The sequence below is a fragment of the Puma concolor genome, chromosome C1, assembly GCF_028749965.1.
Source record: "Puma concolor isolate L17-30 chromosome C1, mPumCon1.1.hap2, whole genome shotgun sequence".
In the NCBI taxonomy this organism is placed as follows: domain Eukaryota; kingdom Metazoa; phylum Chordata; class Mammalia; order Carnivora; family Felidae; genus Puma; species Puma concolor.
The window spans coordinates 105,824,168-105,840,596 of NC_141674.1; the positions used below are offsets into that span (position 1 = coordinate 105,824,168).

At 37.9% G+C, this 16,429-nt stretch overlaps 1 protein-coding gene across 11 annotated transcripts in view; it reads left to right on the forward strand.

Annotated features, from left to right (window-relative positions):
• The window catches only part of RPRD2 (regulation of nuclear pre-mRNA domain containing 2), a 107,623-nt gene that overhangs the window by 66,957 nt on the left and 24,237 nt on the right, over positions 1-16,429 (forward strand). For 7 of the 11 annotated variants that reach the window (XM_086718107.1, XM_086718104.1, XM_086718105.1 and 4 more), the window contains exons 3-7: positions 3,182-3,282; positions 4,142-4,219; positions 5,752-5,804; positions 6,410-6,536; positions 8,838-9,013. In XM_086718107.1, coding sequence (XP_086574233.1) covers positions 3,182-3,282; positions 4,142-4,219; positions 5,752-5,804; positions 6,410-6,536; positions 8,838-9,013 — 535 coding nt within the window. The remainder of the gene's footprint in view (positions 1-3,181; positions 3,283-4,141; positions 4,220-5,751; positions 5,805-6,409; positions 6,537-8,837; positions 9,014-16,429) is intronic. The other 4 variants (XM_086718106.1, XM_025932046.2, XM_025932055.2 and 1 more) reach the window with 1 other exon arrangement.

Here is a 16,429-nt window from a genome sequence, read left to right on the forward strand (position 1 = left end):
AAAATCTGGGGTGCTTGGGTGGGTCAATTAAGCCTCTGACTCTTGATTTCAGCTCAGGTCACGATCTCACGGTTAGTTACATCGAGCCCTGCATCTGGCTCCATGCTGAGCGTGGAGCCTGCTTAAGATTCTCTCTCTCCCTCTTCCCCTCTCTCCCGCTTATGCATGCTCTTTCTCTTTCTCTAAAATAAAAAATAAATAAGCCTTCAGTTTGGGGCACGTGAGTGGCTCAGTCGGTTAAGCATCCGACTTCAGCTCAGGTCATGATTTCACAGTTCGTGGATTCAAGCCCCACGTTGGGCTCTGTGCTGTCAGCTCAGAGCCTGGAGCTTGCTTTGGATTGTGTCTCACTCTTTCCTCTCTCTGCCCCTCCCCCGCTTGTATTCGCTTGCTCTCTCTCAAAAATAAATAAACTAAAAAATAAATCTTCAGTGTAAAAAAACGAAAAGGAAAAAATACTGTAACAAAGAAAAGATAGATGAAAATGTGGCAAAATCTTGAAAATTTTTTAAGTCTGGGGTGATTCTACTTCTAAGTATAATGACATTTTTGAGAGTAAAAATTTTTTAAGAGGGTAAAATGGTTAAATTGAGATTATGAATACAAATTGAAGTGAGACCAACCATTGCTGCAGAAGTTTGGTGAACAGTATATTTACACTGGTGGTTGGAGTATAACCCTCTTAGAAAAAAACATTTTGGCATTATTAAGGAGAAAGACTTTGATCAAAAAATACTTATTGCAGTATTAATTATAGTAACAAATCTAGAAATAACCCTAAGTGTACATAACAGTAGGCAGGTGATAAATTTTGGATGATAGAGTATTGTCATTATAAAAGTAATTTTTAGGGATGCAAGGGTGGCTCAATCGGTTGAGTGTCCAACTTCATCTCAGGTTATGATCTCACAGTCCATGGGTTCGGTTCAATCCTTGCGTTGGGCTCTATGCTGACAGCTCAGAGCCTGGAACCTGCTACACATTCTGTGTCTCCCTCTATCTCTGCCCCTCCTCTGCTCACACTCTGTCTCTCTCTCTTTTTCTCTCTCAAAAATAAATAAACATAAAAAACTTAAAAGTAATTTTTAATAAGGAATTGATTGGAACATTGGGAAATGCTTGTTTCATTAAATGAAAAGAATAGAATACAGTTATGGACACACACATACATAATATAAAATTGGTTTCATATACAATAGTAGCATCCATAGTGGGAAAAAAGACTTAAAGGTAGAATACTGAAATTGGTAGACTGTAAATCTCCATTTGGTGAAAATCAGTCAAGTTTTTCTTTATATTTTCCCATAATTATTTCGTGTTATGTATACACATAATATGTGTAGTATAATGTGTATATATTATATATAGTATTTATATTATAGTGATTATAATATATAACATATATACTATATACTACTATAATATTACTGTATGAATACTATATATACTATTATATGTAAAAAAAAATATATATATATATATAAATGTATATGAGAGGAAGATTACCAGCATAAAAAACAAGAAATGAGAATAGAGTGCCTTGGTTCATAAATCCGTAGAAAATATCTGTAGAAGTTTAATACAATTTTCTCTTTCCTATACATGCTGTTATTTGGTTAAAAAGTCTTTTGTGATACATGATGTTACAGATTTATAGAGTCTCCTGCTTGAAAGGAGCCATAAAACCAGTATCACTCAGTTTTTTATCTTCAGTCTCCATATGGGTTGGTGGATTCACCTGGGAAGAGATTAAGTTCCCATTTTGTATTCTTGTTTTGTTTTGTTTTGTTTCTTTTGCATTGTTTTTCTTCTACAGTTTCAGGTAAGACATGATTTTAATTTTTGCTTCCTAGTAATCAAATACTTCTACTTTAACAATATTCCTCCTTAAAGTATGATGACCAGCTGATGCAGAACTCCCATCTGTAAAGCAAACAGAGAAGTGATAACCCTCCCCTCCCTCATTCTAGATATGTTTTCTTACAGTATTAGGGGATAGCCTTCTGAAAAACTTGTTACAGTACATGATTGATTCATGATTATTTCCAACTGTACCTTTAAGAAAAAGCACACTTTATAGCATTGCCAAACACTGTACTCTCATTCTGTACTAGTATAGTTGGTTTGGGGGCCAGATGCTTCTATATTAGATTTCATTTTATTAAATTCACCTGCTCTTTTGGAATGCCAGTTGCATCAGTGAGCATGTGGACCAGCCCTCATAACTTCGTATCCGTCAGAAGGCTTAGCGCACTGTCCATAACCTCATAAACGTCATTGATAAAGTGTTAAATAAGAATGTTTATGATCTTAATGTGTCAACTGTGCTTCAATTTTTAAAAAAAAATTTTTTTTTTCAACGTTTATTTATTTTTGGGACAGAGAGAGACAGAGCATGAACGGGGGAGGGGCAGAGAGAGAGGGAGACACAGAATCGGAAACAGGCTCCAGGCTCTGAGCCATCAGCCCAGAGCCTGACGCGGGGCTCGAACTCACGGACCGCGAGATCGTGACCTGGCTGAAGTCGGATGCTTAACCGACTGCGCCACCCAGGCGCCCCGTGCTTCAATTTTTAAAAATTTAAATAAAAATGAAAAATTTTTAAGAGTAAAGATTTTTTTTAAATATGAAATTTATTGTCAAATTGGTGTCCATACAACACCCAGTGCTCATTGCAACAGGTGCCCTCCTCAGTACCCATCACCCACCCTCCCCTCCCTCCCACCCCCCATCAACCCTCAGTTTGTTTTCAGTTTTTAAGAGTCTCTTATGGTTTGGCAAAAGAGTGAAGATTTTAGCTTACTAGACACTGTAGGGAAAAAAAATTATTTATTTATTTATTTATTTATTTATTATTTATTTATTTATTTAGAGAGCATGCAAGCGAGGGGGGGTGGGGAGCGAGGGAGGGAGGGAGGGAGAGAGGAGAGAGAGAGAAAATATCTTAAATAGGCTCCATGCTCAGTGTGGAGCTGAACGTAGGGCTTGATCCCACAATCCTGGGATCACAACCCGAGCTGAAGTCAAGAGTCAGACACTCAACTGACTGAGCCACCCAGGCACCCTGAAAAAAAAAATATCTTAAACATCAGAAGACATTTGGAAAATAATTTTGTTTCAGATTTCTAGTTTGAGATATAAATTCACATTTTTATATGTCTGTGTCACTTTTTCTTCTTAGGGATCCATCTGTCTCTAAGTCTATAGAACGAATCTTCAAAATCTGGGAAGATAGAAATGTGTACCCAGAAGAAATGATAATGGCACTGAGAGAAGCTTTGAGTAAGTGTATTTTCTCTCCTAAAAAAAAAAAAAAAAAAAAAAAAAAAAATCATTGAGTCTTTAAAATTATGTACATTTTATAGATGTAGGCCTGTTGCATAACAATGAAAAATAAAGTTTTGAATTGGGCCCCATTTATTTAAAATTAAATACTTAACAAAAATCTGTTTGAATTAAAATTTAGAATTGGTTTGGGAAGGGTTGGATTTTGTATTGACTAGAGAAAGTCATGCATATTAAGTGATGATGGCTGATTATTTTCCTACACTTACTTTACATTGAGCATTTTTAACTATTCGTGTTTTAACAATTACTGCCCTGTCCATTTACTGTTGGAGGATTTTTTTTGATGGGGTTTCAGTTTCCAGTAAGCTATTTGATATTAAGCATATATATTAAGCATTCTTTAGTCTCTGTTTTGGTTTAGATTTGCAATAAATTGTGTATTTTTAAGAAGTTATTTACTTCCGATGTATTAGGTGTATTTACTTGAGTCATTAAATGGAAGTTGGTGATATCTGACACCTTGACATTATTTGATTAGAAATTTGCTTTAAAAATAGTATCTTCTAAGAAGCTGTTAAATTCTTCATTTGAATGTGGTAACTAGTATTTTTAAGCTTCCTGCCCTATTCTCAAAAATCAGTGATTTTATTGATGATAGAAATCATGTTTATTTGACAGCTTCTTAGGTCTGGTGGGTGTTTTTATTTTTTTTATAAAAATGAAAGGAAAAGAAAGAAAGAAACAACACACAGTCTCGGATTGCCTTTTTTCAATGCTACAACTTTGACACTGAAGTGGACAGACAAAACAGCTTCCCATAATGCCAGATTGCAAAAACTGAAATGTTTTCCAGGTACCACTTTCAAAACTCAGAAGCAGCTGAAAGAAAATCTGAACAAACAACCGAATAAGCAGTGGAAGAAATCACAAAGTAAGGAACAAAATCTCAACTAATATAAAATTACCTCCTCTTTTTGGAGCAGAAGAAAATGTAGACCATTTGACATCGTACCTGGCATAAACCATGGGGAAGCCTGTGTTTTCCAGGCCTGGGAGAGTGACCCAGTGACTTATACTAAACAAGCCATCATGGAGTTACTTCTTTAAAAAAACAAAAACAAAAAAAACCCCTACTTTTAAACAAAGGAAATGCAGAAAAAAGGTTTAAATGAGTGAAGATTCAAGAGTAGTTGGGGGAGTGAAAGAAGAAAAATGCTTGATAGTGCCCAGGCTAACTCTCAGACTGAAAGATCTATGAAGGTAGAGGCAGCTGGCATTAAACAACAGAGCTGAAGAGGAGACTAGGCATTAAGAAGCACTTATGTGGGAGCCATGAAATCCTTCAGATTTGGGGACACTCTACCAGATTAGACATGGGCCTCAAATCCTGGCCAGAAGCCCACTCTCTAACAGGAGCTCCTGCTATGTTTCTCATGTTTACCCAGCATGAGATCAAGGGAGTGGAATACTGCATGTGATAGGCTGCTGTGGGCCAAACTGAGGAATATTGAGAAGGACTTGGTGTGGAGGGAACGAGGTAGAAGACAGTGAGAATTGGGAGGTAAAACAAGACACTTGGGATGGTTTCACTCCAGCAAGTATATGATATTCATCATGATTAAGGGAGTCCTGACATCCTTTTGCTCATAAGTTGCATGCTTAGGAAGAGCAAGAGTCATCATTTCAGCCCAAGTTGAACCACAGTGGTAGTGTGCTTAGAACTCTCCCTGCCTGTTTTTGCTGTGAATTGAGTCAGCAGAAAAATCCAAAGCTTAAATCGTAGGAATAGAGTTGATGTTTGTAAGCAATTTTCTTCAGCCAGTGCTCAGGATTAATTGGATGTCCCGCTCCTGAACACTCTTAATTTGAGGTACTGAGATCCTCTTATACTCAGACTAGGAAACAAGGTACTTCATGTATCTCAGAATCTCCAAATCCATAATTCTAGGACTTTGTGATTTAAAGGGTCTGTTGGAGGTAAGTAGGTTAGATGTATCTAAATAGTATATTTTTAGGGGCGCCTGGGTGGCTGAGTGGGTTGAGTGTCCGACTTCAGCTCAGGTCATGATCTCGCGGTTCATGAGTTCAAGCCCTGCATCGAGCTCACTGCTGTCAACACAGAGCCTGCTTTGGATCCTCTGCCCCACCCCGCCCCTCATCCCCCCCTCCCCTGCTTGTGTTCATTCTCTCAAAAATAAACATTTTTAAATTAAATAAATAAAGAGTACACTTTTATATTGGCCATGCGTGGAAGTGTTGAAATTTCTTATCTGAGGAATATGAATATTCAAGGAATATGAAATATTACAGAAATACTTATTCTAGGAATTATATTATTACTTAAATGTGCATATTTGATATATGTTCATAAATACACCCTTAATTATAGACCTGAAAAACTTCCTCACTATTTGTCAACTTTTTGTGTCTGTATTCTTAATGACCTTTTATTTAATTCAACAGCATCCACGAATCCAAAAGCTGCTCTCAAGTCTAAGATAGTTGCCGAATTTCGAGTAAGTTAAAGAATGCATTTAACATGCCAAAGCTTTATTCACCCGTTTTGTTATAGTTCCCTATATAGTCCAGTAAAATTTATTTTTATTCAATTGTACACCAGTTATATTTTAAACAAGTTTGAACTGTTCTGAAGCAATCTAGATTGGGATTATATTACATAGAGTTTTATATGTTGCCTTAATGGAAAAATTAACCTTCTTCCAGAATATCTATGACCAGCCAGGTTCTATTACCAGCCGAGGCCCCTGACAAGGGGTTCATCCTTTGGTGAAGTGCTACTAAATTAGAACTTGCTTAGAGTTAATATAACACTATGTGTATCTCATTAAAATTTAAGGAAGATATAAATGGACCTTTGTCTTAGCCTTAACTTCGTATGCATCAATTAGCTTTGAATAATCAAGGATAGGATCTTTTAAAGTATATAACTAAAAATACAGTTTTGGTATGAAAATTGGTATTAATATCTCTGATTATGAGGAAGTGCAAAGAGCCTCTTTCCTCTTGGTTTTGTTAGGTTTTAGACATGTTTTATGTTAATGGGAATAGATAGAGTAAATGAATGATTTCATAAATGAATATGACTCTGGTCTGTGTTTAGTCCCAGGCCCTCATTGAAGAGCTGTTACTGTACAAGCGCTCAGAGGATCAGATAGAGTTGAAGGAAAAACAGCTGTCGACTATGAGGGTGGATGTGTGCAGCACAGAAACTCTCAAGTGTTTAAAAGGTAATACTTACATCTTTTTAAATAGAATACCTCAGATTTTGTTCCCAGGTCTGTAATTTTTCAATGATTAGACTGGCTTCTCCCCTAAAGAGAACCTTAGATTTTGGAGACCAGTTGTGGCACTTCTGGTTTTCCAGGTAGTGATTTCATGCATATGAATTTCATAAGTAAAGTCCTGTCTTTCACATTGCATACCTTACACTTACCCAGTGTTATATTTTAATTGTATCTCAATAAAGCAGGGGAAAAAAGAAATCTAAAAAAAATCATAAAACAATTCTTTCCCTTTCCTTACTTCTAGTGCTTTCTTGCTGTGTTAGGTTATATATAGACAAATATATTTCACATGTGTGATAATGTGGCTTGGGTATGTTCTTTATTTTTTATTTTTTAAAGTTTATCTATTGCAGAGAGCGAGCATGAGCTGGGGAGAGGGACAGAGGGAAGGAGGGAGAGAATCTTCTTAATTTTTCTTTTTTAACGTTTATTCATTTTTCGATAGAGACATAGCATGAGTGGGGGAAGGGCAGAGAGAGAGGAAGACACAGAATCCGAAGCAGGCTCCAGGCTCTGAACGGACCTCACAGAGTCTGACGAGGGGCTTGAACTCACGGACTGTTAGATCATGACCTGAGCTGAAGTCGAACACTTAACCGACTGAGCCACCCAGGCACCCCAGGGAGGGAGAGAATTTTGAGCAGGCTTCACATTCAGCACAGAGCCCGACACGGGATTTGATACTACAACCTTGGGATCATGACCTGAGCCAAACTCAAGAGTCAGATGCTCAGTTGACTGAGCCACCCAGGTACCCCTGGGTATGTTCTTTAGTAAGGTCAGTGTAGTGCCCCATAACATCTAGTTAGTTGGTCTCTTTTCCTTGGGTTGTAAATTATAAATAATAAATTAATAATGTACTAGAGGATTGCGTGGGTGTCTCAGTCAGTTAAGTGTCTGAATTTGGTTCAGGTCATGATCTCATGGTTCGTGAGTTCAAACCCCCACATCAGGCTCTGAGCTGACAGCACGGAGCCTGCTTGGGATTTTCTCTTTCTCCCTCTCTCTCTGCCCCTTCCCAACTCACACTTTCTCTCTCTCTCAAAATAAACAAACTTAAAAAAAAAAGTTAGAATGTAAATCTCGTGAAGGTAGAAATTATCCTTATTTGTTCATGCAGTATCCTAGTACCTAGAGTAATGCCTGCTACATAATAGGCATTTGATAAATATTTTTGAAATCATGAGTAAGTGGCTGCCAGCTATTCATTTTGGCACCTGTTTTGTTCTTGAACCATACTTTAAAAACTTTTTTTTTTTTTTTAACATTTATTTAGTTTTGAGAGACAGAGCACAAGTGGGGGAGGGGCGGAGGGAGAGGGAGACACAGAATCCGAAGCAGGCTCCAGGCTCTGAGCTGTCAGCACAGAGCCTGACAGGGGGCTTGAACTCACTAACTAACCATGAGATTGTGATGTGAGCTGAAGGTGGACGCTTAACTGACTGAGCCACACAGGCACCCCTTTGCACCATACTTTAAATCTAACAGTCGTTACCTAATTTAATACTCACAACAACCCAGAAGCATACTAAAAACTTCCATTTTGTACACGAGAAATCTGAGGCTTCAGGTTATAACTGAACACTGATTATAACTTGCACAAGTTATACAGCTGATAAAAAGTAAAGTCAAAATTTGTACCCACATCTGAAGCCATGTTCTGGTAGTCACTGGGAAAGATGGGGATAGTTAGGAGAGTAAGTAACATTTTGTACTATCACTATTATTGAAAAAACAATTCGTGATTTGTACTCTGCTGATAACAAATTATCAGGGATCTTCAGGTAGGAAGGAAGAATTTTTACTGTGATATATCTTCAGTCTTCATCTTTACTTTTCTGAACCTCCATTTTCTCACATTCCATAGTGAATCTAAGTGAAGAACAGAATCGAGCCTCATCCTGATACTCCTAATTAGCAGCTCAGCATCCAATTTTTGAAGAAAAACAGTCAACACACTTCCTTTTAGCTGAACTTTCTTTTTTTCACCTTAATTACAGGAGCCTTCATGATACACTCTTGGCTGCACTCTAGCAGGTTCACATGAATTGTTTTAATAATATGTTTTGTGGGTTTGGTGATTTGGAGAAGCTCCTTTAAGGTGAAACTGAGACTAAGAATATTGCATACTAACACAGCAAGAAGAGGTTCACAAGTTATGTAAAGAGGGGTTTTCTTCAAAAGATTAAATTTTTTTACGTTTTCTGTTTTATCCTGTAATGAATACTTCCTCTGTTATTTTAGATAAGACAGGGGGAAAGAAGTTCTCCAAAGAATTTGAAGAGGCAAGTTCCAAGCTCGAGGAATTTGTGAATGGTCTAGATAAGCAGGTGAAAAATGGGCCCTCACTAACAGAAGCACTGGAAAATGCTGGAATTTTCTATGAAGCACAGTACAAAGAAGTAAAAGTGGTGGCCAATGTAAGTAATAATTAAAGCTAACATGTATCAATTGCTTACTATAAATCAGCGACTGTTAACTATAAGGGTTCTCTAACTCCAGGGGTAAACATTATTTCCTCCAGTTCATGAATGAAGAAGTTACTTTTAAAGAAGAAGAGTGACCCTTGTACAAAGTGATAGAGCCAGCAAGTGGAAGTGTCTAAATTAAGACCTGGTTCTTTCTGACACTAAAGTTCACAGATACCCTGACCGTTGAGCTTTGCTATGAAGCCTTATGTTTTAGCATTTCAAAGGGCATGTGCCAAGCTACTGTTTCAGGATATAGAATTGGGCAGAAGTATATACACTTTCTTGTTTCACCACAAAACTGGATGGAGACATTCTGTTACTAGTGACCTCTGAAAGAACCTATCTGTTTTAGACTTATTTTTTTTAAATCGTTTTAATTGATATATATGGTTATAAAAGCATACAGTAGAGTAGATCCCACCAGTCCCACTTACTAGAAGCAATCCCTTTTATCTCATTAGCTAATATTCTTTGACATTTACCTTCATATTTCTGAATAATATGCCTATATTGTTCTTTCTTGAGTTATCCTATTTAAGAAATATCTGTTAACTTCTTGGTATGACAAATGAGGCTTTCACTTATATGCCCCTTCCTCCTTCTCCCAACATTATAGAACCCTTATATTTAATTTTTTATTTTTTATTTATTTTCATTTTTTAATTTACATCCCAGTTAGCATAGAGTACAATAATGATTTCAGGAGTAGATTCCAGTGATTCATCCCCTATGTGTAACACCCAGTGCTCATCCCAACAAATATCTTCCTTAATGCCCCTTACCCATTTAGCCCATCCACCCATCCACAACCCCTCCAGCAACCCTGTTTGTTCTCCATATTTATGAGTCTCTTATGTTTTGTCCCCCTCCCTTGTTGATATAATTTTTGCTTCCCTTCCCTTATGTTCATCTGTTTTGAATCTTAAATTCCACATACGAGTGAAGTCATATGATATTTGTCTTTCTCTGACTGATTTCGCTTAGCATCATATCCTCTAGTTCCATCCTTGTAGTTGGCAATGGCAAGATTTCATTCTTTGTGATTGCCGAGTATGGGGCGCCTGGATGGCTCAGTCGGTTGAGTGTCCGACTTCGGCTCAGGTCATGATCTCACAGCTCGTGAGTTCGAGCCCCTCGTCAGGCTCTGAGCTGTCAGCACAGAGCCTGGAGCCTGCTTCAGATTCTGTGTCTCCCTCTTTTCTCTGCCCCTAACCCACTCGCTTCCGTCTCTGTCTCTCTCAAAAATAAATACACATTTTAAAAAGAATTTTTTTTAGAAAGATTTCATTCTTTATGATTGCCGAGTTAATACTCCATTGTATATATATACCACATCTTCTTTATCCATTCATCCATTGATGGACATTTGGGCTCTTTCCACACTTGGGCTATTGTCCATAGCGCTGCTGTAAACATTGGGGTGCATGTGCCCCTTCAAAACAGCACACCTGTATCTCTTGGATAAATACCTAGTAGTGCAATTGCTGGGTCATAGGGTAGTTCTGTTTTTAATTTTTTGAGAAACCTCCATACTGTTTTCCAGAGTGGCTGCACCAGTTTGCATTCCCAGCAGCAGTGCAAAAGAGATCCTCTTTCTCTGCATCCTCGCCAAATTCTGTTGTTGCCTGAGTGGTTGATTTTAGTATAGAACTCTTTTAAATCTGTTGATTACCTTCATAAATGGTAGTACTATATTTAATGTTTTTGACCACTAACTCTAGAGTCTCCACTTTGAAAATGCGGTAATTATTCCCTCTCCTTTCCCATTAGTTTTCATCCTTGCCTTCAGTTTTCCAACTTCGGTAAACTTTAGTTTTACACTGTCAACATTGGTAATATTTACATTTCACTCTGTAATCATAATTGTTACTTCCTTGCTCTAAGGGCTGAAAATTAATACAAACAAAGCTTAACAGTACAACTGTGTAAACATTGTTCACCGTTAAGGTCTTGTGGTAGCTATGGTTATATTAGAGATTTTTAATTTTTTCCTAGGATTTTTTTTTTGCATTGTTTGCCTTCTCATAGCCTTTTTTTCTGTCTTTCTCTAAATTCTCTATCTCATCAAATATTCTCAATTCACATTTTCCTCCAGAAACTTCCCTACCTGAACTTCTGTTCTCCTGCTCCAGTTTTAAGTGGCTAGATGTCATGCTAGGACTACTCTCTAACTGATACTCTTACATTTTAGCAGTTTATATTATAGATTTATAATATATAGATTATATATTTAGCACTTTATTTTACAGATTCCATGTCTTTTTTTTTTTTTTAATGTTTATTTTTGAGAGAGTGAGAGTGCGAGCAGGGGAGGGACAGAGACAGAGGGAGACACAGAATCTGAAGCAGGCTCCAGGCTCCCAGCTGTCAGCACAGAGCCTGACGCAGGGCTTGAACTCACGAACTGTGAGATCATGAACTGTGAGATCATCACCTGAGCCGAAGTCAGGCCAACTAAGCCACCCAAGTGTCCCTCCATATCTTTCTTTTTGGTTTTCTGTCCTGTTTTGGTGGAGCACACTCTCAGTTCATTTCCCTAAAAGGAGGCTTGTGAGAGATAAATTTTTCTGAGTCCTTAGATCTCAAAATGCCTTTATTCTGTTTTCACATTATTAGTTTGGGTGGTATTCATACCCTTTGTAGGGGACTATTTTTTCCTGTCTGGAAGCTTTCAGGGACTCTATCCATAGTGTCCTGAAACATTTACAATGATTTATATATATATGAGGTTTTGTTTTTCATTCATTATGGGTTGTTTGAAGGGTTCTCTTAGTCTAAAGATGGGTGTTCTTCATTTGTGGGATAATTTCTTTCTCTTGTATGTTCTCATGTTTTCTCAACCTTGATCTTTTTGTTCTGCTTTCTGGAAGATCTTAAGGTGTTTCCTCTCTAGCTATCTTGGCCTTTCTCTTTTATGATCTTAGCTTTTATCAAAAATCAGATAATATCTCTGTCCACTTATATTTAAGAATGAGGTATTAAAGGGGCTCCTGGGTGGCTCAGTTGGTTAAGCATCCGACCCTTGGTTTCAGCTCAGGTCATGATCTCACAGTTCATGAGATGGAGCCCCTCATTGGGCTTTATGCTGACAGTGCAAAGCCTGCTTGAGATCTTCTTTCTCCTTTCTACCCCTCCCCAGCTCATGCTCTCTCTCTCTTCTCAAAATAAGTAAGTGAACTTAAAAAAAATGAGGTATGAAAAAATTGAGAGGCTTTCTCTATATAGATAGGGATTATTTACTCATGGGTTTAACTAGTAAAGTCTGAAGGTGAAGAGTTGACTGTTACTTGGGGCAAGAGTTGCCCTAAGTGTCAGAAGGTTGGAATTTTTTTTGCCAGGAATTGTCATTCTTTAGAGAGGTCACAGTTTTTGCCCAAGGCCTAGTGCCTTGGCTACTGACTATGGAGATTGCGAGGGAGGTAGTACTGAGGCTCTGGGGGGTCACACTCTTAATTAATTATCCTGATTTCAACCCCACTACTCACTCTACCCTTCTGTACTCATCATTTTCTACATAAAAGCTGCTCGGGGATTCTGCAAGTCAGATCAGCTCCTTTCCCCCTCTGTGTACTCCTGACCTCATTTTTCTCTCCCCCTGAGTCGTCACTTCTTTCTTACTCTTCTATTCTCTTTCTGTCTTCTAAAAATTTGTAGAAATGTTTTCCCAGGTATCTAATTATTGGTTTATACCTTTGTATTAAAAAAAATTTTTTTTAATCTTTATTTATATTTGAGAGAGAGAGACAGAATGTGAGCAGGAGAGGGGCAGAGAGAGAGGGAGACACAGAATCCAAAGCAGGCTTCAGGCTCTGAGCTGTCAGTACAGAGCCCAACGCAGGGCTCAAACTCATGAACCGCGAGATCATGGCCTGAGCTGAAGTCGGACACTGAACCGACTGAGCCACCCAGGCGCCCCCCCAAAAAATAAAACAGTGTACAGTTAGGTCTTGTTTTTGTTTTATTGTTGTTTTCAATCCAATCTAATAATCTTTGTCTCTTAATTGGAGTGTTTATTGCATTTATTGATATGCTTGAATTTTTTTTTTTTTTAATTTTTTTTTCAACGTTTATTTATTTCTTTGGGACAGAGAGAGACAGAGCATGAACGGGGGGAGGGGCAGAGAGAGAGGGAGACACAGAATCGGAAACAGGCTCCAGGCTCTGAGCCATCAGCCCAGAGCCCGACGCGGGGCTCGAACTCACAGACCGCGAGATCGTGACCTGGCTGAAGTCGGACGCTTAACCGACTGCGCCACCCAGGCGCCCCTTGATATGCTTGAATTTAAGTCTACCATCTTGATACTTTTTGTGTTGTCTGTCCTTTGTTTCCTTGTTACACCTTTTTTTTTTACTCAAAAAATTAAAAAGGTTTTTTTTTTAATATTTATTTTTGAGAGAGAGAATGTGAACAGGGGAGGGGCAGACAGAGAGGGAGACACAGAATCTGAAGCAGGCCCTAGGCTCTGAGCTATCAGCATAGAGCCAGATGCGGGGTCGAGCCATGAGATCATGACCTGAGCCGCAGTTGGACACTTAACCAACTGAGCCACCCAGGCACCCCTACTCAGAGATTTTTAAGGTTAAGTTTATCTCTTTTACTTTCTCTCTTTTCTTTATTTTTCTCTCCCTCCTTCCCTCTCTCCTCCCTATCTTCCTCTCACTCTCTCAGTGTTTGCTCTAGGGATTCGATATACGTTCCTAACATTTCCTTAAACTTAAGTATCTTAATTTAACATTAGCTTATTATTATATCTTAAATTAATATTCTATTGTTTCATATTTAATGTAAGACCCTTAAAATAGTAGGATTCCCTTCCCCCCAGGCCTTTGTGCTGTTATCTATTTTACTTACATATATTTTATATAGTTTATACTTTTTTTTTTTAATGTTTATTTTTAAAAAAAAAATTTTTTTTTCAACGTTTATTTATTTTTGGGACAGAGAGAGACAGAGCATGAACGGGGGAGGGGCAGAGAGAGAGAGGGAGACACAGAATTGGAAACAGGCTCCAGGCTCTGAGCCATCAGCCCAGAGCCCGACGCGGGGCTCGAACTCACGGACCGCGAGATCGTGACCTGGTTGAAGTCGGACGCTTAACCGACTGCGCCACCCAGGCGCCCCAATGTTTATTTTTTAAGAGAGAGACAGCATGAGTGGAAGAGGGTCAGAGAGAGGGAGGCACAGAATCCGACACAGGCTCCAGGCTCTGAGCAGTCAGCACAGCTCAGATGGCCATTTTCTCCCAATATCTCTTCACATGGTCTTTTCTGAGTGTGTGTCTGTGTCCAGATTTCCTCTTTCTGTAAGGATTGGGGCCCATGCTAATGACCTCATTTTAATTTAATTACCTCTGTAAAGACTTTAACATAATGTCACATGTGGAGGTGTATAGGGTTAGGACTTCAACATATGATTCTGGAGGGTCACACCCCCATAGCAAACTGCTTGATGTTTTTCACAGACTTTGGGAAATTCTAGACTGTTATCTGCTCAAGTATTGTTTCTATTCTGTTATCTCTCCTCTCCTTCTGGAGCTCTATTAACATGTATATTAGATCTCATCACTGAACTTTTTTATGTTCCTTTCTGTGTTCCAAGTGTTTTTTTATGTTCCTTTCTGTATTTTCCATCCTTTTTCTCTTTAGTGCTTCCTTTTAGATATTTTCTATTAACCAGTCTTCTAATTCATTAATTCTCTTCTGTTGAATCTTATCTGTTGTTAAACCCACCTATTAGTTTTATTTAGTTGACTTGTTCAGTTCTAGAATCACCATTTGATTTTTTTTTCCTCCCATCATCACCCCCCCCCCATTTCTTTTTAGAGAGAATTTGATTTTCTGGTAAAATTCTGCTGATCTTTTTTCTTCATCTTTATCTTTCAGTTTTTCATTCTGTTTAAAATTTTGAAACATTCTCGTACTTGTAAACATCTTAAGTACATTATGAAGACATTTTTTTTCGAGAATCATTTGAAACTAAGTTGGTGACGTCCCATCACCCCCAAATATTTTCATTTGTGTTTTCCTGCCAGACAATTATATTCTCCGTTATAAATGTAAAGTATAGCCATTTAATCAGGAAATTAATTGATACATTGACATACCATTATTATATAATACTTAAACCCTATTCAGATGACCAGTTTTTATGGCAAAAGATCCTGTCCAGAATAATATTGCATTTATTGCATTTTTATTTTCCTTTGATCTAAAACAATTCCTCTCTCTTTTCCTTGGTTTTCATGTTCTAAATATGTTTGAAGATTATAAGTCAAAATATTTTGTACAGTGTACCCCAGTTGAGATTGATTGACTGATTTTTAATTTACATCCAAGTTAATTAGCATAGAGTGCAATAATGATTTCAGGAGTAGAATCCAGTGATTCATCCCCTATGTGTAACACCCAGTCCTTATCCCAACAAGTGTCTTCCTCAATGCCCCTTAATCATTTAGCCCATCCCCCTACCCACAACCCCTCCAGCAACCCTCAGTTTGTTCTCTGTATTTAAGAGTCTTATGTTTTGTCCCCCTCCTTGTTTTTATATTATTTTTGCTTCCCTTCCCTTATGTTCATCTGTTTTGAATCTTAAATTCCACATATGAGTGAAGTCATATGATATTTGTCTTTCTCTAATTTCACTTAGCATGGAACCTACAGTTCCATCCACGTAGTTGCACATGGCAAGATTTCATTCTTTTTGATTGCTGAGTAATACTCCATTGTGTATATATATATACCACATCTTCTTTATCCATTCATCCATTGATAGACATTTGGGCTCTTTCCACACTTGGGCTGTTGTCGATAGTGCTGCTATAAACATTGGGGTGCATGTGCCCCTTCAAAATAGGACACCTGTATCCTTTGGATAAATACCTAGTAGTGCAATTGCTGGGTCATAGGGTAGTTCTGTTTTTAATTTTTTGAGAAACCTCCATACTGTTTTCCAGAGTGGCTGCACCAGTTTACATTCCCACCAGCAGTGCAAAAGAGATCCTCTTTCTCTGCATCCTCGCCAACATTTGTTGTTGCCTGAGTTGTTCATGTTAGTCATTCTGACACGTGTGAGGTGGTATCTCATTGTCATTTTAATGTGTATTTCCCTGATAATGAGTGATGTTGAACATATTTTCATATGTCTGTTAGCCAAATGGATGTCTTCTTTGGAGAAGTGTCTATTCAGTGTCTTTTGCCCATTTTCTTCACTGGATTATTTGTTCTTTGGGTGTTGAGTTTGATAAGTTCTATATAGATTTTGGATACTAACCCTTTATCTGATATGTCATTTGCAAATATCTTCTCCCATTCCATCAGTTGCCTTTTAGTCTCGCTGATTGTTTTCACTGTGCAGATGCTTTTATT